The 24,174-nt window shown below is 35.1% G+C and overlaps 1 protein-coding gene across 5 annotated transcripts in view; it reads right to left on the reverse strand.

Annotated features, from left to right (window-relative positions):
* The window catches only part of NRG3 (neuregulin 3), a 1,087,509-nt gene that overhangs the window by 780,230 nt on the left and 283,105 nt on the right, over positions 1 to 24,174 (reverse strand). For 2 of the 5 annotated variants that reach the window (XM_025397604.1, XM_025397603.1), the window contains exon 2: positions 21,698 to 21,797. The exons of the other annotated variants lie outside the window; for them this stretch is intronic. In XM_025397604.1, the coding sequence (XP_025253389.1) occupies positions 21,698 to 21,797 (100 nt within the window). The remainder of the gene's footprint in view (positions 1 to 21,697; positions 21,798 to 24,174) is intronic. 5 annotated transcript variants of the gene reach the window in all.

Consider the following 24,174-nt stretch of genomic DNA (forward strand, 5'->3'; position numbering starts at 1 on the left):
CAGAGCTATTCAAAACTATTCAGGCACAGAAAGACAAGCATGGCATAATCTCATTTGTTTGTGGGATTTAAAAATCAAAACAGGCCGGGCGCGGTGGCTCAAGCCTGTAATCCCAGCACTTTGGGAGGCCGAGACGGGCGAATCACAAGGTCAGGAGATCGAGACCATCCTGGCTAACCCGGTGAAACCCCGTCTCTACTAAAAAGTACAAAAAACCAGCCGGGCGAGGTGGCGGGCGCCTGTAGTCCCAGCTACTCGGGAGGCTGAGGCAGGAGAATGGCGTAAACCCGGGAGGCGGAGCTTGTAGTGAGCTGAGATCTGGCCACTGCACTCCAACCTGGGCAACAGAGCGAGACTCCGTCTCAAAAAAAAAAAAAAAAAAAAAAATCAAAACAACATAACTGAAGGACATAGGGAGTAGAAGGAGGGTTACCAGAGGCTGGGAAAGGAAGTGGGAGGCTACCTTTTATATTTATATAAAATTAAACCGTTTTCAAAAGTAGCCATTTCATTATGTGAATATCCAGTTTACTTAATTATTTCATGGCTTTTTTTAATTTTTTTTTGTTTTGTTTTTTTACCCTTCGCCATATTCTTTAATTTTATTCTTAAGTTACAAACAATCTAATTACATTTTTAAGTTATTTTAAAATCTGCAATAAAGTAATTATTGACTATAGTCACCCTATTGTGCTATCAAATAGTAGGTCTTATTCATTCTTTCTATTTGTTTTGGTACCCGTTAACCATCCTCACCTCTCCCATAGCCTCCTGCTACCCCCCCAGCCTCTGGTAAACCTCCTTCTATGCCATTGTAGTTTTAATGTTCACTTCGTTGATGGTCACCACCTTTTCATATAGGTGTTTGCCATTTGTAGGTCTTTTTTTTTTTTTTTTTAAGAGATGTTTATTCAAATCTTTTGCCCATTTTTTGACCAGGTTATTAGATTTTTTTTTTCCTATAGAGTTGTTTGAGCTCCTTACATATTCTGGTTATTGATTCCTTGTCAGATAAGTAGTTTGCAACTATTTTCTCCCGTTCTCTGGGTTATCTCTCCACTTTGTTGATTGTATCCTTTGCCATGCAGTAGCTTTTCAATTTGTGATCTCACTTGTCCATTTGCTTTGGTTTCTTATACTTGTAGGGTACTGCTCAAAAAATCTTTGCTCTGACCAATGTCGTGGAGATTTTCCCCAATGTTTTCTTGTAGTACTTTCATAGTTTGAGGTCTTAGGTTCAATTTTGTAATCCATTTTGATTTGATATTTGTATATGGTGATAGATAGGGGTCTAGTTTCCTCCTTCTGCATATATTCAATTTGCCCAGCACCACTTATTGAAATGACTGTCTTTTCTCCAGTGTATGTTCTTGGTACCTTTGTTAAAAATGAGTATACTGTAGGTGTGTGTATTTGCTTCTGGGCTCTCTATTCTGTTCCATTGATGTTTGTGTCTTTTTGTATGCCAGTACCATGCTGTTTTGGTTACTAAACCTCTGTAGTATAATTTGAAGTCAGGAAATATGATTCCTTCAGTTTTTTTTTTTTTTTCCCCCTTAGGATAGCTTTGGCTATTCTGATTCTTTTGTGGTTCCATATACATTTTAGGGTATTTTTTTCCATTTCTGTGAAGACTGCCATTGGTATTTTGATAGGGATCACACTGAATCTGTAGAGTTCTTTGAGTGTTTCAAAGGCTTGAACATAGTATTCTAGATGAGCTTCTTCTATGTCAGTCTTCAAAATAAATTCTGAAAATGTACATTCAGTAATGCCATCTAAATAAAAGATAGTCAATTATAGAATATGATCCTTTCAATATAAACCAAAGTTAAAACACTGGCCCAGCCACTCTTCACAATGGGCTTTGGCAGTGATCTGGTGAGCCTCAATGTTGACACTGTCAAATATATAAGAAAATCAACAAAGGAGCAAACCAGGAAGCCTCTCTCAACACCACCCCACAAAAAAAATTCACAGTATCTGGGTTGAAATGATGGTGACGAATCCTGGGTTTTATCCTTCTCACTCTAAATTAAATTTATACTCCCTCAAAGAACAAATAATAAAAACGTTTGCCTAGCAATAGTTTCAGGACATAGGTGATTAACAGCTAACTATGAATTTTGAAAATATCTTTACATGTGTTCCTTCAAGAGATTTAAAATAACTATTAAACATCAATAGCTATCATAAACTGATAAATAAACATACATATCTAGGGGCAATGATGCCTTAATGGCATGTGTAAGAAGCGAATTAAAACTACCTCCTCTGAAGAAGGCAGCAAATCAAAGCTTTAGGAATGTTAAGCCATACTTTTGTTTGTGTTGCCATCTCTATTGGCAGCCTCAGTAATACTCTGGTCCACATGTGTCATATTACTCCATCACATACATTCTAAGGAATGCTTACCATCTTGGCTTGAAAAAGAGATGCCGAATATTTTATTTTATTCATTAATTTATATTTTGCATTGAAACAAACTAAATATATGAAAATAAACTCAATTACAAGTATCTACCAAAAAGTCTCCTCCAGTTTTTGTGTGACGGCCTAGATTGTGCTCTAATTTAGTGGGAAGTAAGATCAGGTAAGATAGTAATGACGCCAGGATGTAAGGATAAACCAGGGCTTGGCAAAGTGATGACCATTTTACCTGCATATGCTCCTAAATGTGATTCCCTATGTTACAGCTGACTGTATCATGTGGAGAGAAACAAGTCTTACCAGATCAGAAGTCCAGTATCTCAAAGCCTCAGAATCTTCTACAAAAGGGATTTGAATGTCCAGAAGCTCTATAATGTATATAGATACATAAAGTGTAAATTCCATTGGTGTGTAAACCCATAGATGTTTGTCTAAATATGGATCAATCTTGTGACTTTTGATTAAGTAATCAATTCAACATTAACATTGACCACAACCAAATATTTGCTTGTCACCTATCTGCATTTAAAGGTCCTCATCTGTACAATGAGGGGATGGGATTCAATTGCCATTAAGGTCCACTTTGTTTGCATTCCAGCTGCAATATACAGTAATGTGTGCCCACATACCCTGCAAATGTGTCAGGCTCAGGTTAAAATTCTGAGGCATTAGTGGAAGTGGACCTCAGTGGTCACAGCCTGAGTAACCTGTTGGTGACCAGGATGGAGCCTATAAGGGCAGCTTGCTCATGGCTGCTGAATTCCCATGGGAAGGGGCTTTCCTAGGTCATTCCAGGCACTGAGTATGAGCAAAGGAAAGGTTAACTGTCTCTCACTTCAACGAGGATAGCAAAGATGCTTCTCTTATGATTCTGCATGGATTCCTCTTTATTGGTGAATATTTAAGTTGGTATGTGGGGATGTGTGGAAAAAAGGAATAAGATATTATCTGCTTTTTAAAACAATTCTCTGTGAGTTATAATCTCTTTGGGGTTCTGAATGCTTCTGTAAAAAATTATCTTGTTTTTAAGCAATGAATTTTTGAATCAGTAATTCACTAAAACAATTCCTAACAATTTCATGCCCACACAGACACTTAGATATGAAATGATCAGAGTTCTGCTGATATTCATTAACTAGAATCAGAACTAGAGATATGCACAATAGTTGATATATCCGTGAGGAAACCTGCCTGTTCAAATAATATTTTTAAAAAGATGCATGATGCCAGTTAGAGACCAGGTGATAATAGTGGGTGATACACTACATGAAACTCTTCAGATTGGATGATAAACCTAACTCGAACTTGTTTCATTAATTTTTTAGAATAAAACCAATGATGAGATGTAAAGATGTGATAATGCCGTCCCAGAGCATTTCTGAAGTAATGTTGAAAGACTCTTGAGTCAACAGTAATGTTCAGTAACAAGACAACCAGCTTGTCCACCCTAGTTTTCTGCTTCTGCGTTAAACTGGATGAAGAAGATACATTCCAATAATTTCTTCTCCAGTGCAGGCAAGTGAAGTGCCATGCATGTGTGTATGAATAGATGTTTATTATTATATCTTTCTACTCTAATAAGCTGCAGTATGCAAGTAGTAAAATAATCCATTTTATTTTGAAAAACTGATGTCAATTTGGAATTGTTTTCACTATCAACAAAAACATTACTACCCTCTGGGGAGATTAAATAGACTGATGATCTGTCCCTAAAATAAGCTTTAATTTGGCCCCAGAATAAAGCTCAGAGATGGAAAAACAAGAAGAGAGACCTGGCTGAGTTAAATACCAGGGAGACAGCAAAGCTACTTACCTAATGCCTAAGCAACAGTGTTACTTAAAACAACAACTGGGCAGATAGTGTAGCGTCTTACATTTTTCATGTGCAGCTTCCTAGCACATGCATGAAGTAAATGCTCAGTAAGAGAATTTGTTTTTCTTTTTTTTCTTTTCGTTACTCACTCAAGAAAGAGCCTAGTAAAAAAAAGCTCAAAAGAGTCTGGGCCAGGACTGGTCCTGAGTCTGGATCTCTCAGGGCTGGCCTCTTGTTTTCTCTTTTTGGAAACTCTGTCTCCAGCCTCTTAAATAGTTATTTACTGATCTCTCCCAAAGGGTCACAGGTAATAGGCTCAAGATGTAGTTGCCTTTTACTTGCACTGTGTAAAGCTCTCAAAGATGCCCTGTCAATTAATTAGCAGCTTAATTGGAATGAAATTATGTAATTAAGCATCTCATTTCAAATTAGCTATAAATGTTTACTAGCTCACAGGGGATGAGACTTTCAAGGGGCCTTCATCCAGACCGTGTTGATTTTGACAGTAAGTCAATGTCTGTCTTCCTTTTCCTTTTCAAGTTAAAAATCCAGGATTTCAATAAAGCCCAAAGATAAGTCCCATAAACCAGTAAGATATCAGCTTACTTACATTTTGTAGAAGCTGATGACCTCCTCCAAAGTAACACATTCTTTGTTTGGGCAAGAGTATTTATTAGATCCCCAAGGAATTAATTGTCTCCAGAAAGTGAAAGGCAAATTCATTATAAGTCATGGGTTTGCAAAATATAACAAGAAATGTGTTTGTTTTACATATAAAAAAGTATTCTTAAACATAAATAAAAATTTTAAGTTGTTCTATGATAAAAGGCCTCTGGCTTCTTTGAACATGCCTTCAAAAGCTTTAAAGCATTTCTCTATCAGGGCAGATATTGCCAATATTTCCCCAGAAACCACTCCCTGCATTTACCTTTTCAATGGACTCCTTCCTCCACGTCAAGGACTCAGCCTCGCCATTTGGACAAGTCCTTACCAATGGGATGTAACTAGGTGGAAGGATGTGTACAATGTCCACATTATTTTCTTAAGAGTCAATTTATTGTTCTCCACTAAACAGTTGATTTGTACTAAGCAACCAGCAGTTTTATCAGACATTGATTTTACACTATCAGTGCAAATGTCAAGACAGTGAAAAATGTAAATAACATCTTAGCATTATTATAAAAATAGTTTTGACATCAGATATTCCCTATAAGGTTCTCTGCAGACCACACATTGAAAACCACTGGTCTCAGCTGCTATAACAAATATACACAAGAATACAGAAGATCAAACAAGATAAAAAAGGTATTTGCTTATGTAATTGCTCATGTAATTCTATTCCTCTTGCAAAAAAGCAGATGTTATTCCAGTGAGGCAAGACTTACTACGTAGACAAGGGCAACTCCTTGGGAAATGACAGGACACCTAGAAAAGAAGGAACCTCAGCCCTTAGATGATCTTGTAGAGGAGAAAACCATGTTCCTCACCTCAACTCCCATGTTTAAGCCAGAGTTTCTGTACCTCAACTTGTCATTTGAGGTTAGATAATTCTTTGTTCTGGGAGATTGTTTTGTATATTTAAGATGTTTGGTAGCATCCCTGGATGCCAGTAACTTCTTTCTTCCCAATCATGGCAACCAAAAATGTCTCTAGACATTGCCAAATACCTCTGAGGGGCAAAATTTCCCCTAGATGAGAACCACTGCATTAGACAATTACATGTGCAAATATTATTTTATTAAATATCTTGTTTGATATTCTGTATTCTTGCATATATTTGTTATAGCAGCTGAGACCAGCAGTTCTCAGTATGTGGCCCGCAGACAAAAATACAGAATACATAGTTAAAAAAACAAAGCAAAGTTTGCACCTGAAGAATGCAATAACCTAACTGAAAAATTCACTAAGGTTCAACAGCTGACTTGACTCAGCAGATATATGAGTTAACAAACCCAAAGAAAGTTCATTTGAAATTACACAGTCAGAGGAGCAAAAAGGAAAAAATAATGAAAAACAGAATGAAGAAAGCCCAAGTGACTTAAGGAAAGTTATCAAGCTGGCCACTATATGAATTATGGGAGTCCCAGGGGAAAATAAAGAGAGAGAAAAGAGATAGAGAGAAAGGAAAAAAAAAGTTTATTTAAAAAAATATTGGACAAAAACATCGCAAATCTGGAGAAGGAAAAATGCATTCAGATTCAAGAAGGCAAATGAATCCCAAATAAGATGAACCCAAGGAAGTCCACACTGACACATATAATCTAACTGTCAAAATTCAAAGACAAAGATAATTTTGAAAGCAGCAAGCAGAAATCCAATCATTACGTACAAGAAAACTCTCATAACACTATCACTGGATTTCTCAGAAGAAACCTTGCAGGCAAAAATGAAGTTGGATGATATATTCACAATGCTTAAAAAATGCCAAACAAGAATACTACACCTGGCAAAATTCTCCTTAAAAAATGAAGGATATATACTTTTTCAGATGAACAAAAGCTAAGGGAGTTCCACTCCACTAGACCTGCCCTACAAAAAAAATGCTAATGGAGTATAAAAATTGAAACTGAAAGATGCTAAACAATAAACTGAAAACAAATAAAAGTATAAAGTTCACTGGTAAAGATAAATATACAAAAAATATACAATAACGTAATACTGTAAGCATGGTGCATAAATCAATTTTAATTCTGGTTTAGAAACTGAAACACAAAAGCATAAAAACAGCAATAACTATAAAAATATACTATTTGATACACAACATAAAAAGATGTAATTTGTGATATCAGTAACATAAAGGGTAGAGGAGAAGAGAGGTTAAAGTGAAGAGTTTTTGTATGTGATTGAAGTTAAGTTGTTATCAGCTTAAAATAGACCATTAAAGCTATAATATGATTATGTAATCCCCATGGTAATGCCAAAGATAATATTTACAGAACATAAATGAGAAAGAAAACAATGCATGTCCCTATAAAAAATCAATGAAACATTAAAGGAAGATATCAAGAAAGACAAAGAGGACCAGAAGCACTACAAAACAGAAAGAAAACAATCAACAAAATGGCAATAAGAGGTCCTTGCTTTTCAGGAATTCCTTTAAATGTGAATGCATTCAACTCCTCAATCAGAGGACACAGAGCGGCGGAGTAGATTTAAAAAGATACAGTTATCTGCTGCCTACAAAATACTATATAGATTTAAGGACAAATCTGTTGAAACTGAAAGTGTGGGGAAAAAAAATATATTCCATGCAAAAAGAAAAAAAAAATAGAGCAGGATGGCCATACTTATACCAGACAAAATACATTTTAAGTCAAAAACAGTCACAAGAGGCAAGGATATTATATATTGAAAAAAAGGTCAATTCACCAAGATGATATAACAGTTATAAATACATATGTATACAACATCAGAGCATCTAAACATATGAAGCAAACATTGACAGAACTGAAAGGAGAAATACACAGCAACACAATAACAGTAGAACGTTTCAATATCCACTTTCAATAATGGCTAGAACATTCAGATAGAAGACCAACAAGGAAAGAGAGCTTGCACAATATAAAACAAACAGGCCTTATAAACACATATGGATCATTCCAATCAGTAAAAGCAGGATATTTTCTTCTCAGGTACACACAGAACACTCTACAGGATAGATTACATGTTAGGTTACAAGACATGTCCTAACAAATATAAGAGGACTAACTTATCACAAGTATGTTCGCTAACTACAGTGGAATGAAATTAGAAATAAATGCCAAAATTAACCTAGAAAGTTCACTAATAATTGAAAATTAAACAGATCAGGAAGAATTCAAGGATGTCACTCATGCCACTTCTATTCAATATCGTATGGAAGTTCTAGTGTGAGCAATTAGACAAGAAAAAGAAATAAAATAATCCAAAGTGAAAAGAAATAAATTAATCTCTACTCACAGATGACATGATCTTATATTAAGAAAGTCCTATGGCTTTCACACACACACACACACACACAAAACCTGTCAGAACTAATAAATAAATTCAACAAAAGTTGTAGGATATAAAATCAACATGCAAAAATCAGTTGTGTTTATACACTAACAATGAATAATCTGAAAAGAAAATTAAGAAAACAATTACATTTACAATAGCATTAAAAATAATAAAATACTTAGGAATAAACTTAAGCAAGGAGAGGAAAGACTTATATGCTGAAACTACAAAATGTAAAAAACACAAATAAATAGAAATACATTCTACATTTCTTGACTGGAAGACTTAATACTGTGTTATTAAAATGTCTATAGCATCAAAACAATCTATAGATTCAAGGCAATCTTTACAGAAATTTTAAAAATAAGATTTATATGCAACCACAAAGGACTCCAAATAGCTAAAACACTCTTGAAAAAGAAGAGGAATGTCAGAGTCCTCATACTCTGTAATTTCAAAACATATTACAAAGGTATAGTAATAAAAAATATGGTGGTGGCATAAGACAAACACATAGTCAAGGGAACAGAAAACACAGCCCGGAAATAAACCAATGCATATATAGTCCAATAATCGTTGACAAGGATGCCAAGAACGTAATGGAGAAAAGATAGCCTCTTAAACAAATGATGTTGGGAAAACTGGAAATCAATATGCAAAACAATGAAATTCAATCCATAATTGCAGCATATATAAAAAGCAACTCAAAATGTGGTAAAGACTTACATGTAAGAGCTGAAACTGTAAAACTCCTAAAATAAACCACAAGGGAAAAGCTTCATGACATTATTTTTGGAAATGCATTTTTTGATATGACAGCAAAAGAAGAGACAACAAAATAAAAAATAGATAAGTGAGACTAAATCAAACTAAAAAGCTTCTGCACAGCAAAAGAAACAATTAACAGAGTGAAAAAGTAACCTACACAATAGGAGAAAATATTTCCAACCATATATCTGATAAAGAGTTAACACCTAAAATATGACATTTAAAAAACTCCTATAGTTCAGCAGCAAAAAAACCCTCCAATTATCTGATCTGAAATGAGCAAAGGGCCTGAATAAACATTTCTTCAAAGAAAACATACAAATGCCAATAGGTATATGAAAAGATTTTCAATCTCATTGATCATCAGAAAAATGAAAATCAAAATTATTATGAGATATCACTTCATACCTGTTGGTGTGGCCATTATATATTTTTTAAAAGATAAAGAAAAACATAAAATAACAAGTGCTGACAAAAACGTGGAAAAACTGTAACCCCTGTGCACTGCTGGTTGGAATATAAAACGGTGCAGATGCTATGGAAAACACTATGAAGATTTCTTTAAGAATTTAAAGACAGAACTATAAGATGATTGAGCCATCCTACTTTTACGTATTTATCTAAAATAACTGAAATTAGGATCTCAAAGAGATATCTGCACTCCCATGTTCATTGCAGCATTATGCACTATAACCAAGAGATATAAAAAAACCTAAATGACCTTTGATAGGTAAATAGCATTTTGTATATACATACAATAAAATACTATTTAGCCATAAAAAAAAGACAATTCTGTCAAATGCTACAACATGGATGGATCTTCAGGGTATTATGTTAAGTGAAATAAGTCAGTCACAAAATGACACATACTGCTTGATTCCACTTATATAAAGTATCTAAAATAGTCAAACTCATGGAAGCAGAAAGTAGAATGATTTTTCCCAAGTCTGGGCAAAGGGGTAACTGGGGAGTTGCTTTTCAATAGATATAAAGTATCAGTCACACAAAATGGAAAACTTCTAGAGATCTGCTGTACCTCATCGTGCTTATCGTTAATACTGTCCTTTACACTTACAATTTTGTTAAAAGGGGGAATTTTATTTTAGGCATTTTTATCACAATGAAACATATGCATGTATATCATCCCTTTTTCTCATTTTTGCATGTATATCATCCCTTTTTCTCATTTTTGCATGTGAGGGTGTTTTGGAAAATAATTTATTTTTCATTAAAATATTTATAATACAGTGGTTTTATTTTTATTTTCTACATTAACCAATAAAATATTTTAAAAGTCTTCTCATATTAATTTTAATATCATTAATATTGATGAGTAAGACCCACATAAGCAAAAGCTCTATGGGCTCTTCAATAATTTATACAGGCTGGGCATGGTGCCTCACACCTACAATACCAGCACTTTTGGAGGCTGAGACAGGAAGATTGCTTGAGGCCAGGAGTTTGAGATCAACCTGGGCAATATAACAAGATTCGGTCTCTACAAAAAGTAGAAAAAATTAGCTGGATGTGGTGGCTCGTGCCTATGGTCCCAGCTACCCATGAGGCTGAGGTGGGAGGATCACCTAGGCCCAAGAGGTAGAAGTGGCAGCGAGCTGTGATTTCACCATGTACTCTCGCCTTCATGACAAAGAAAAACCCTGTCAAAAAAAAATTATTGTAAGAATCTAAAGGGCTTCTAGGCTTGAAAATCTTTAGTTCCACTGGTTTAGTTAGATTATGCTCTAAGTAATACACACATAAAAAACTTCTTTTCAAATCTTATTCTTTGTACTCAGTTATTATGTAAACATTAAACTTGAGTGTTAATGGATTTATCTAAAAAGTTTATCTACAAAGTAATTTTTTCTTTTAAAAATAATTAAAATATTGCACATATCATAGGTAACCTTTTCCTATGTTTATGATTAATTTCCTCAGATAATTACAAACCCTTTGTAGAAAGGATCAATAGCTTTTTCTTTTAGTTTCTGCTTAGATTAAAAAACAAACAATCGGGCCTTGATAGGTAGTTCGCGAGAAAGAAAAAATAAAGTAAATGTAATAAACCAAAACAATAAGAGTCTAAATTGAAAAATGATAGTAACATAAACACAGCAAACATTAAGTGGCTGCTGCTATCTTCAAGGCACTAAGGTATCTTATTTAATCCTCTTCACAACCCGGAGAGGTAGACAGTATTATCATTACTGCGCAGGTAAGGAAGGGAGAGGCTACAATGTTGAGTTTGTATGAGTTTGTCCTAGTTGGCAAGCAGCAGACCTGAAATTTGGAGTCTTGGAGCTAGGGGTAGAACTGATGCCTTCTCTGACCCCAGAAAAGCCTCTGTGTGTGTGTGTGTGTGTGTGTGTGTGTGTGTCTTGTTTAAAAAAATCGAGTCTTTGTGTTGTCAAATCCATGCATCTTCTGAGCTACTATGTCGTTTGAGCTAAGGAAAACAAATCCAGGTCAGTAGCAGGGCCACCAGCTGTGAAACAGGTCAAGGAAAACAGCAATCATTGAGCCCAGGAAATTACCAGGGGGATCAGGGGATGCCATGTTGTTGTTCTCAGACAGAGATAAAAATAAATCAACTTCTCCTGTAGAGTGCAGAAGGTACAGGCAAATCCACAGCATTCAACCCAAACCAAAAACCACTGGAGATGGGAGACAACCAAGGAGTTCAATCGGCTCAATCCAAGCATTCTCTCCCCTTCAGCGTGCTCTGTGAGAGGGGGTAGCCTATGGGCATGGACATGGATAGAAATATATAAGGAGCAGCAAGCATGCATTTCTCTCTCTCTCCTCTCTACTGAGAGCAAAAAGAGGCATATAGCAGGAGGAGGTCTCCAGGGTTCCAGGATGTGATGCGTCAATCACTTCAGTCAGAAATTAGTATCACGGAAGAAGCACCTGGGTAGCGATGTGTATACGCTCCTGAGAAAGAGTTGGGAAAGAGTTCTCTCCTAAAGACTAAGAACACCAGAAGTTATTTAAAGACAGCATTTTCATATAAGGTTACATTTCCCGAAGGATATCCTGCATGAGACACTTATAAAATGGGTTCTAAAGCCAATAGATCTGGGAAGTACTGTGCAGTATAGACTAACTTGAAGATTCATATTAATGTATTAAAGGCTTCGAGAACTACTACAAGAAGAAACTTGCTCCTGTTGGTTTATTCCAGAGCTTCTTAAGTTGGATGCAGGGGTAACGTCTTATGAACACGTTTTCAATTCTGCTGACAGAAAGAGTATGATGGGCTAAAAGAAAGTAAACAGACTAATCTGGTCAAATTCTTATTTTCTCTAGACCACAGATATCTCACTAGGAAAACAGGCACCATTGCAACTATATTATGGAGTTACTGTAGAAATCAAATGAAATGATATGTACAAACTACAGAATTTATATTAGGTATGCAATAAATAGTATCCCTCTACCAAAGCATGTGTTTTTTGGCATGAGCAACTTAGCCAAGAATTCTATGCACAGATTACCTGACATCATACTGGGCAGACAATAATGGATAATATATAGGATCTATTCTCTAAGGACTTACAATCCAATTATGGAGAAAGATATGTGAACAGCTAACCACATAATGAGTGCTATCTTACAAGTTTGTACAATATGTTATGGAAATGTTTAATTTTCCCAGAGCAAATTGTGGATGGCTTCAGAATCGAGTCTTGAAAATCTACAGTAGTTTCCTAGGTAGAACAGTAAAATGAAGCATTTGGATAAAGGGAAATTGGTTAACAATGATCAGAGACATGATGTATTCAGCATTTAGAGGAAAGTAGAGTCTGTTTGGATGCAAATGGAAGGGAAGTGATGGTTCAGCTGAGATGGTAGGTCAAGGTGATGCTCTAAAAGGCGCTGCTGCTAAAGGAGTTTGGACTTTATTTGAGGGCACTCTTGAGCCTTTAAAGTTGTTTTCAATAAGAAGACAAGATCAGGTTTGTCTTTCAGAATGATGATTCTGTTAGCATCAGGGAGGTTGATCACAGGAGGCAAAATTGCAAGCAAAGAAGCAGCTTGAAGTCAATCATCCCCTCTTGCCTGACCTCATGTTGGTGACGGGATGGCCCAGAGCAGCGCTCAGAGAGAGGATGACAGAAAGTGATGGGTAGCAAGGCCATATAAGGGTAGGTCTTAATGTCCCTAATGTTGGGGAAGAAACAAAAGAAACAAGAAGGCAAAAATTAATGCCTGAGATTCTAACTTAGATGACTGGATGCATGGTAGGACAATTAACCATAATTTTTTTTAAAAAAAAGAAAGGGAAATTAATTTACGGTAAGATAATGGGGAAGGGTTGTACTGTTTCAGGAGTTTGTAAATTGAAATTAACACTTATCCATGGAACTTAAATTGGCTTCAATCATTAGAACATGGGATGTAGAGATCTGGAGTTTGGAATTCTAACTGGGATTGAGGATACAGCATTGAGAGTCGGAAGTTTAAGGAGCAGGAATTAGATGCCCCAGTATGAGGATGTGGAGTTCTCAAAATCATAACAGAGTGAGCCAGGGGTTGGAAAATGCCAAGGGTTAGAAGAAAGTGGAGATCCTGTCTTCTAGAAGACTGTATTTCATTTGGGGAGAATTGATATATTGCAAAGGACTGAAAGAAAAATTAAGTACAGTACTAAGCTCTGTGCTACTTACAGCTACAAGAGGATACACTCTACTAATTAAGGCTTGAAATATAAATGAACGAGATCTTGAAGGCAGGTGGGATTTCTAAACTTAAAACAAACAGAAGAAATAGGGTGTAATTATCAGAGCGAAGGGCCAGGCAACTATTCATATTAGCATTATTAAAGGAGGCTAGGATGAGGAAAGATTGGGTTAATGATGGGCAAAATTATGGAGATAGGAAAAAAACACATGTGCATAAAGAGGAAACAAGGAAAATTTAAGTGGCTGGAAAGAGATAAGTATGAAGGGAGATACAGGTAAAGGGATAGAGGATAAAAGATAAAGGAGAATGGTTAATTTCAACCTTGAAATTACTCAAGGTTGAAAAGAACAATTCGGAATTGATGTGTATGCAAATAATGAGACTACTAGTCCTTCAATATTTGACATATAAAATGGATGCAATGAACTCTATGCAATTTTTTGGTTTTAGAAGCAGTTCTTCTACCCAGTAATGATGTACCACAAATGGGTAATTTTGAATGACTTGGGGGGTGTGGGGCTAGACAGACTCCAGGTAAGGTCCAGTAGCTGCTATAATAGTCCAGATGACGCATGAGAACCTGAATTGTAGGAATTAAACCTAAAAACATAATTTGAAAGGAATTACACTTCAAAGTAGACCAAATATAATAGATGAAGGAGGAGTCAATGAAGAGTCTTGACGCAAATCAATTGCTTTAAAGGTTTCCGTACAAAATAAAAACGTAGCTAACCATACGTCAGGAGGCTGTGGGTATATGAATGAGTGAGGGCCGATGATTCTGAGCATCTAGCTGCACACTTTCGGGCATGCCTTTGGGTTATGTGTACTTAAGTGTTGATCTTTGTGTTCTTGTCTGGCATTATCTCTGGTTCTCTCTTTTCGTGTGTGTGTGTGCGTGTGTGTGTGTGTTCACATACGCATATATGTCTGTGTGTTTACGTAAGGGTCTCCAGGTCTCTTGACTCCTATAGACATAAGCCCTCATCTTGCTTGCTCATCTGTAACTGTCAATCCCAGCTGTGTCATTGTGTCATCTGGTCAATGTCCTTGTACCTTTGTGTGCATGTCTTTGCTATAAGATTGTGTTGGCATGTTTTAATAGGTGTGTAGGCATTTTTGGTGCTCATATGTATGGTCTAGGCTTCTATCTGATTATACTTATATTTTACATCAGTGTGTGTGTTTGTTTGTGTGTGTTTGTGTACATGCGCCTACTTTCTAAGTTTGGACAGCAGTATACCAGTTTGTGCCTTTCACAGCTAATGTAAAACTGTCCAACAGTCCTGAATGACAAATGGAAAAAAAAAAAAAAAAAACTTACTGTATCTGGCTACACTGGCCTTTTTACCTTTAACAGAAAATTGATCTTATCTTTTACAGTCTATTTCACTACATACCAGTGTGCAGATGCAAATATTTCCATGCCACTAACAAAAAGCCTGTATCAACCCAAAGCAATCCTTTGTAGAAACTGAATCTGAAATTATTCTCTTTGCTTTATAATGGTGGTGAAAACCAAGCAAAGCATTTTTTGAGTCATAAAATTTAATTTAACTCAAAAGTCACCCTAGCTTATGGATTTTCCTGCACAGACACTTTCATATTAGGAGCCTGTGGTGAAGACTCCCTGTTGATTTTTGTACATTTTAGAAGTAATAGAGAGAGATGAAATTTTAAATTTTTTACTCAACTATTAGTAAAATAACTGTGATGGGTCACCTTGGTTGGGAATGATGTAAAAGAAGGGAGACAGGGAGGGCCCATGCCAAGGCCAGTGTTAGGATGGGTCTTTATGTTACACTGTGGGTCAAGCGGGAAGGGCCAGGCAGAACATCTGTGTTTCAATCTTACAGGAAATTAGAATGAGGAGACGATTAAATTTACATGCATAAGGGCATGACCCCAGGCATGGAGACAGAGATGCACACAGTGTGACAGGTTCTGTGGCTGATGAGATTGAAGGTGATCGCTGTTTTTGTAGGTAACCAAGCTGAATCTCAGCGAATTTTAGCAGCAGCCCCAGGATCACCACTTGGGACTCTGAAGTCTTGGGGCCAAGATTTAAATGTGAATTTCTTGCTTTATTCTCCAGTTTATGAAGCCACTTCCCAAAGCACATATGTTATAAACATTTCCCCAAACCATCTTCTTCACATTTGGGGTTCATTGTCCACATTAAAAATAAATCAAACACAAGCAGAAACCCAAATATTCTTGGGTATAAATTTTAAAATGAAAACAGCTGTGATGTACCTTCAGAAAACATTCACATTCTTAGCATTTTGGACAACATGGTTGGCCACATGAGTACACTTGATATTAAATTCTCTTTGTTTATTAGTTGTCCGTCCACTAGTAGGATAAAAAGAGCAACAAGTGCAGGAATCATAGAAATCTGTTTGTCAATTTTAATTCCAATGGAGTGCAGCAGGAAACAGTAAGCTTGAGTTTCACTTCCCCAACAGAAACCCCATGCAGGTGTTCAGAGCACGCTTGGTATTTCCATCACTGGCTGCTACTGATGTGATATGGGGCATTTTCATCAACCCCAACACTGACTAGATATGTCTCAGTGCAATCATTAGCCCAAATTCCATTTACCTTTATTCTGATGTAAATGAATCCCGGCATTTCAGCTGTGCACATTGCTGAGTGCTAAAAATGTCATTCCTTATCACCCCTTGCAACCAGGTGTAGCTACTAAGATCTTATAGGAAGCAGTGCTGCCATGATACTTTTTAAGATTCTCTTTAAAGGAAGGGATATCCTTGTTCTTCCCTCTTTACCTTTCCTGCTGCATGAAATGTGGATGCAATGGTCAGAATGTCAACAGTTATTTTGAATCATGAAGCAATTTTGGTTATGTAAGCAGTCAGGCATGAGAAACAAGAGCAAGTTTTTTAGTTCCTGGAACCATGAATCCTTAATCTCCTACCTCTGAACTACTCCTATGTGGAAGAAATGTGTAGTTCTATTTTGTTTAAGTCACTATAATTTGAATTGTAATACTCGCAGTTGAATTTAATCTGTTCTGATGAAGGAAACATCTTGCTCCCAGGTTCTTAGTGGATGCAAGATAACTGTTTCCCCTTCCATCATACTCCCATTCATGACCCATATCGTTCTATACAGCAACTATCAGAGAGCCAAGAATTCTATGCACAGATTTTCTTTGGTACTGGCAAAGTAGAAGCAGTGCTTTAAATCCTGGAAGTTGTGGCTCGGGAAGACATGTTGGTGGGAAGTAAGGTAGGGCTGTTGGGTAAAAAGAGGAAAAACCTTGCTAGGAAGGAATATACTTCATCTTTTAGAACATCACTGGGCCAGGCAACTAGGGGAGAAAGAATGATTGATTTGATGTCTCTCCACTTTCCACATTATTTTAATTTATGCACAAATGGGACTTCTATTTTTGAAATACTTCATACCAAATATATTGATTGAACTGCACCAGGAGACTAAATGATAATTAAACAAAAACGGGAGGAAAAGAAAATGAAACAAAATAGAAAATAGCTACATTAATAAGGCCAGAGTATCTATTATCATAATCAATATCAATGTCTTCAGTTCCTTCACATAAAGACAAATGATCTCAGACTGCATAAAACAATTTGACAACACCCATAAATCAAATTAACATAGAAATGTTAAAATTAAAGAGATTTTGGATTGAAATAATATTAACTTATGATATGACTTCTCCTACCTTCTGATTGGAATATCAATTGTGGGTAAGAAAAATATGGAAACTCACAATACTATCAAAACTGAAGGCTGGCAATCTAATGGTAATTTTGAAAAAGCTGACTCTATTTGTAACTATGACAATTAACATTTAATGAAGGCTTATTATACACCTATATATACACTACAAGTTTTATAAACATCATCTCATTCAATTCTCACAATTATTCCCCATTTTAAAAATGAGAAAATTAAGTTTTAGTGAGACTTTGCCCAAGGTCAAACGACTAATAAATGAAAAAGCTGAGACTCAGAATCAGGTGTTGAATGGTGAACCATATGGATTTTCATGAAGAAAATAAATACACAGGTTTGGACAAGACGGATATTAAGTTCAATGGGATACACAGGTACTGCCTGAAAAATGTTGGGCTATGATTTTAATATTACCTACTTACTGTTTACTGACTCAGGAGTCAAGTAACTACTAATCTGAAGACCTGGCCACATGCTCTCCTTGCGTTTTGGACAGTACCCTGTGAGCTGAACATTATGTTAGACCTTTTCTCACCCATGTCATTTTTCTGCACAAGATGAAAGGTGGTATATTTCAGAAACCCATAGGTCAGGAACAGATGGGACTCCATTAGAATGGTCTATTCTGTTGTAAGTTATCTCTGGTAATGTGCTGAGTATAGAATTTGGATATAGAAAAATGAACTAGAAACTAACATTAGTTAATGCACTACAGCAGTTCAGAGAATTAAAGAACAAAACAGTGGAGACAGAAAAAAATCTAATATCTGTAGATCGGTGGTCTATCAAAAAACACACACACACACACATGAAAAACTTAAATCTTGAAATCTGATCTGAGAAGCTAATTTGTTTCCCCACAGGTAGGCTAACAGTAGAACAAATATCAACCAAAATCCTACCTCATTTAAAGATGAGTTAAAAAAAAAAAAAGAAATGTTGGAAAACAATATAAAGAAAAATCAATAAACTCAGAAAAAACAGAATAATAAAAATGATATACTGAAAGATCAGAATAAACGTTGAAGAAACTACACATAAAGTTTAATAGAGAATAAAAGTAAATGAATATTAAGAAAACAGGAAAAATATTACAGAGAGAGCAAGTAGAAATGCAAAACAAAATGAGTGAAATTATAAGAAAGATAGGTGAAATAAAGAAATATTTTAAGGAAGACTACAAATCAAATTGCAGATTCAAAATTTACACTGGAAATAGTAGTAAGCAAAATTGATTTACAGAGATGTAAGTAATATATTAAAAATTAAGATAAGAACATTTTTAGAATTCAGAAGGAAAGTGATAAAAGATATGAAGTTACAAAACTATGATAATATATGAAGAAGGATGAGTATAGAATCCTAAAATATAGATGACTGTTGCTTAAGAAAATATCAGATCTTTAAAAAGTGGGAAAAAATTATTAAGATATCCTAAAAGATAGCCACTCTTGAAAAAGTAAAGAATATTTTTGTAAATTGAAAATTCTTAACATTCAAAACAAATGACTATAGAAACCTAAGTACATTTAGCTGACATTTTAGAATTATAAGAATAAAAGAACTACACAGGTGTGCATAAAGATACCAATATTAAGCTGAAATAAAATTTTACACATATGTTCATTGCTTTCTTCACATAATTGTTATGGAAAGTTGTTTGTAGATATGTGAGTATTAAGATGGTAAGCTGAATACAGTACTGAGGTCCGCTTCATCATGAAACTGCAATAAGTCTCTAGTAAAGGAATTGTAGAAAGGCATGAATTAAAAAGAACAAGGGGTGTAAGAATCAACAAAACACCTTTTGCAAGCTAGAAAGCAGAGGGAATAATGTAACTGACTCAGTAGGCCAGAGAAAGGTAAACAGTTTATCTAGAAGTCAGAAAAATTGATGGAAACTCAATTTAGATTCTCAAAATTCCAAAATCTGAGAAAATGGCAGAGCTGATACCTCTAAAATTGGAATGTAGAAAGCAAAATTTTAAAAATGGAGAACTTTTGTGAATCTGGTTAAGAAACAAACAGACCTTTCTCTCACATTAGGCCACTCCACACTGCTGGATTAATTACCTCGCACCACTATGAAAACAGATGGGAGGTTAATTCCCTGGAAAGGGTAAAACAGAAATCCCTAGGTTTAAGGTATATCATTCACAGTTGAGGACTGGACACGTCAACTATGATCACTATTCTAGATAGTCTGATTGGATGAGGTTATAACATTCTGAGAAAAGAAAAAGTTCAAAACTTAAGATTATGTATTGGTGCTTTCATTATTCTTTCCTCATCTATCTCTCCATATTTTGATGGGCAAGTGTATTTCACATGTGTAGAAGGGTGGAAGAACGTTTTCTTTCTCTGGGGACTCTGACCACTCCAAAGAATATGACCTGAAGATACTGATGTTGCAGGTTTCCTACCGGAATCTTCCAAGAGAGAAGGCAAATGGACAATTCCCAGCCACCCATCCACAGACAGTCTTGGAATAGGTTTCAAGCACAGCATTTTTAATATAAACAGACAGCCAAATATTGACAAACATTTAGGGGAATGATCCTAATGAAAACAGGCAGTACCATAGAAAGAAGACAAATGCAGCACTCTTAGGCTATACAAAGAGAAAATAATTTTAAATAACTAACAATAATACACTCCCATTACCCTGCCCTTTGGATGCCATTACCACTAAGTCATATTCAGAGTTAAATTAATAGTCATTTTGTTTATTATTAAGAGAATCGTGTCTAAGGAGGAGGAATAATATTGAGAAATCTTTCAATTTCCAAAACATAATTCTTAGTTTTCCAAGGGTTATTTTCCTTTAGAAAATCTCAAGATGGGCTACTTTAGTAATATAAAAGATGAAACTCTTCTGTACATTCCTCTCATACTTCCCCTTTCAAAAAAATGAAGAATCCCATTAATACAATTAATAGGTAAATAACAAATACAAAAGAAAATAGGGCCGGGCGCGGTGGCTCAAGCCTGTAATCCCAGCACTTTGGGAGGCCGAGACGGGCGGATCAGGAGGTCAGGAGATCGAGACCATCCTGGCTAACACGATGAAACCCCGTCTCTACTAAAAATACAAAAAACTAGCCGGGCGAAGTGGCGGGCGCCTGTAGTCCCAGCTACTCGGGAGGCTGAGGCAGGAGAATGGTGTAAACCCTGGAGGCGGAGCTTGCAGTGAGCTGAGATCCGGCCACTGTACTCCAGCCTGGGCGACAAAGCCAGACTCCGTCTCAAAAAAAAAAAAAAAGAAAATAAGTATGAAATATATTTATGAACACATCATTTAATAACCTTTATGTATCTGGAGTTTTTTAAATGAGAAAAACAAAAACAATCACTTATTAAAAAGAAGGTGATAAATGTAAGCAAATATTTACAAAAGTACAACAAATGCTTATCACAAGTTTAAACAATGATAAACCCAAAAGAACTTATTCTGAATACAAACACCTGTGGCTAAGCCCATGTGTGCTAGGAGACAATTATGAAATTGGAAGTTCTCTGAATTAAACTCCACATAAAAAATAAAGTATAGTAAGTAATAATAATGTGCTAATTTTAAGCTTATACATATTTTATTAAAAATTTACAGTAAACAGAGCAATTATTATAAAATTCTCTACAGGGTGGAACACTCCCATCACCCTGCCCCTTTGGATGCTACTGCCACTCATATTCAGACTTAAATTAAGAGTCATTTTGTTTACTGTTAAGAGAGTCATATATAAGGAGAGGGAAATAATAAGCTCTAGACTAAATACTGCCTTACTCCAGCCTACAAATCATAAAAACAGGAACTAACAGAATGAAACACTTACCAAGTAAATTAATTGCATGCCAGAATAAAGCTAAAAATTGTATGAATAATAATAAAATCTCCCAACGGGTAAAATTTGCAGTGTCTGGCATTGAATAAAAAATTACTAGGCATGCAGAAAAAAGCAGAAAAATAAGAACAATGAGGAAGAAAAAATTCAATCAGCTGAAATAGAAGCCACATTTGAAAAACTAATTTAAAAAGAATAAAACTATATAAATGTACATCATAATAAAATTTTTAAAAATCTGTGATAAAGAGAAAATCTTACAAATAGGCCGAGAAAAGACGTGTTACATACACAGGAACAAAGATAAGAAAGACGGCCGATTTCTTATCAGAATAATGCAAGCAAGAAGACAGTCAAGCACATCTTTAAAATACCGAGGAAGGAGTAAAAAAAAAAAACTACTGAGAAAAAATACCTTTCAATAATGAAGATAAATAGACTATTTTAGACTTACAAAATTTGTATAAATTCATCAGCAGCAGACCCACACAACTTGAAATGTTAAAGCAAGTCATCCAGGCAGAAGGAAAATAATACCAGATGATTACATTGACCTAAACAAAAGAATGAAGAGCACCAGAAATGGTAACTAAATTAGTAAATATATATATATTTTTTTCTATATATATGTGTGTATATATAGACATAATTATTTAAATATCCTTAAACAATTATTGTTTAAACAAAAATAATAGCAATGTGATATAGTATTTATAATATGGGAAAAAGTGAAATATATGTCAACAATAACGCAAAGACCAAGAGAGGAAAAATGAAAAAAAATATTGTAAGGTTATTTTCCTGCACACAAAGTATTATAATATCACAACTATAGATTGTAGTAGTAAAGAGAAATATGAAAAATCCTAAAACAGCCACTAAAATACAAAGCAGATATTTATAGCTAATACGTTAACAAAGAACATAATATGGAATCATTAAAAAATTCAATTAATCTAAAAAAAAGTAGAAAAAAGGAAAAGAGAACAAAGAACAGATGGGACAGATAAAAGACGAATAGCAAGAAAACAAATGGGAAGACGGTTTTAAAATGTTGACTAGATGTACTTAGCTTTACTCTGCTATTTATTTAAGTCTGTTGGAATATTGAGAATTTTTTCAATTCGCAAAAAATAATTCGTAGATTTCCAAGGCTATTTTCCTTTAGAATATTTTAAAACAGTCTACTCTAGCAACACAAAACACTAAACTCTCCTGTACATTCCTCTGTCATGCCCCCTCTCAAAAAAAGAAGAAACTCACAAATTCAATTATGAAGTAAATAACAAATATGAAAGAAAACAACTATGTAATATATTTATGATAAAAATTTAAACATTCTGTATTTATTTAGAGTTTTTACAATGAGAAAAACAAAAATGATCCCCTATTAAAAAGTAGGCAACAACTATAAGGGAATGTTTACAAAAGAACAAATGCCTAATGAAAAGTATGAAAAATATTAACATTTCCCTAATTTTACATATGTAAAATAAGTAAGCTATTTTGCCTATGAAATTTACATTATTATAAATTGCACTATTCGGTTTTGCCAAAGCCAAGAGAAAATGTTACCTTTATGTAATCCTAATGAGACTGTAATCAGTCTGCAAATAAATAATTACTGAGTATCCATCATTAGGTGTCAGATATGGAATGCAAATTGTATTTTTATATCAAAATTCTTAAAATTTCTCCCAGCACTACTTCTCGTTGAAATTTGTTCTAGAAAAAAATGTGAATATTTGTCAGGATTTATTGAAAATCTATCACATTTATAAATTAATAAAATATAACAACATAAATGTCAAATTGTAGAGAACTGATTAGCAAATGGTAGCATCCATACAATGGAATGCAATATAGTATTTATATAAAAATATATATGAAAATATTTGTTTTATGTGTATATACAGATATACAAATGCACATACTATGTTTTAATAAATAAGTTATATAGGGCATAAACAGATATTTGAGTGCCAGTTTTTTCTAAAAATATTAAATCAAACCATGAAAAAGATTAGAAGGCTAAATACTATAACAACTCCTATAATTTCTCCTTTACTAGTTGATTTATATCTTGAATCCCAACTTCTCCCCTGAATTCCAGACTACCATAACCAAGTTGAAAGTTCACATGTCCAAAAACAGAACTCTTATTTGTTTTCCTTCCCCAAACTGACTCCCCACCCAGTTTTCCTAATATGAATAAGCAAAAATATCATTTTTCTTGACTGTTTTCTTTTCCTGCCTCTCACCACCAACCCTCAGCCAAGTACTTCCATCTCTGACTCTAAATCTGCCCCCTGCTACTTACACTCTTGCTCTCTAAAATCCATTCTCCATACAGCCAGAGTTATTCATGGAGATAGACAGTAAAATGATACATACCAGAGGCTGGGAAGGGTGTGTGTGTGTAAAGGGCAGTGGTTCGGGTGAGAGTGATAAAGAGGGGTTGGTTAATGGGTACAAACGCAGAGTTAGATAGAAGGAAGGAGTTCTAACGTTCCATAGCAGAGTAGGGTGACCAGAGTTAGCAACAATATATTGTACATTTCTAAATAGCGAGAAGAAAGGACTTGAAATCTTCCAACACATAGAAATGATAAATACTCCAGGTGATGAATATCCTAAATATCCTGAGTTGATCATTACACATTCTATTCATGTAACAAAATATGACATCTGTATAATTATGTACAAATATTATGTACCAATTATGAATTTTTGCCAGGCGCAGTGGCTCATACCTGTAATCCCAGCACACTGGGAGGCCTAGATGGGTGGATCACCTGAGGTTAGGAGTTCAAGACCAGCCTGGCCAACATGGTGAAACACTGTCTCTAATAAAAATACAAAAATTAGCCAGACACAGTGGTGCACACCTGTAGTCCCAGCTACTCGGGAGGCTGATGCAGGAGAATCGCT

This window comes from Theropithecus gelada, chromosome 9, assembly GCF_003255815.1.
Source record: "Theropithecus gelada isolate Dixy chromosome 9, Tgel_1.0, whole genome shotgun sequence".
NCBI classification, from domain to species: domain Eukaryota; kingdom Metazoa; phylum Chordata; class Mammalia; order Primates; family Cercopithecidae; genus Theropithecus; species Theropithecus gelada.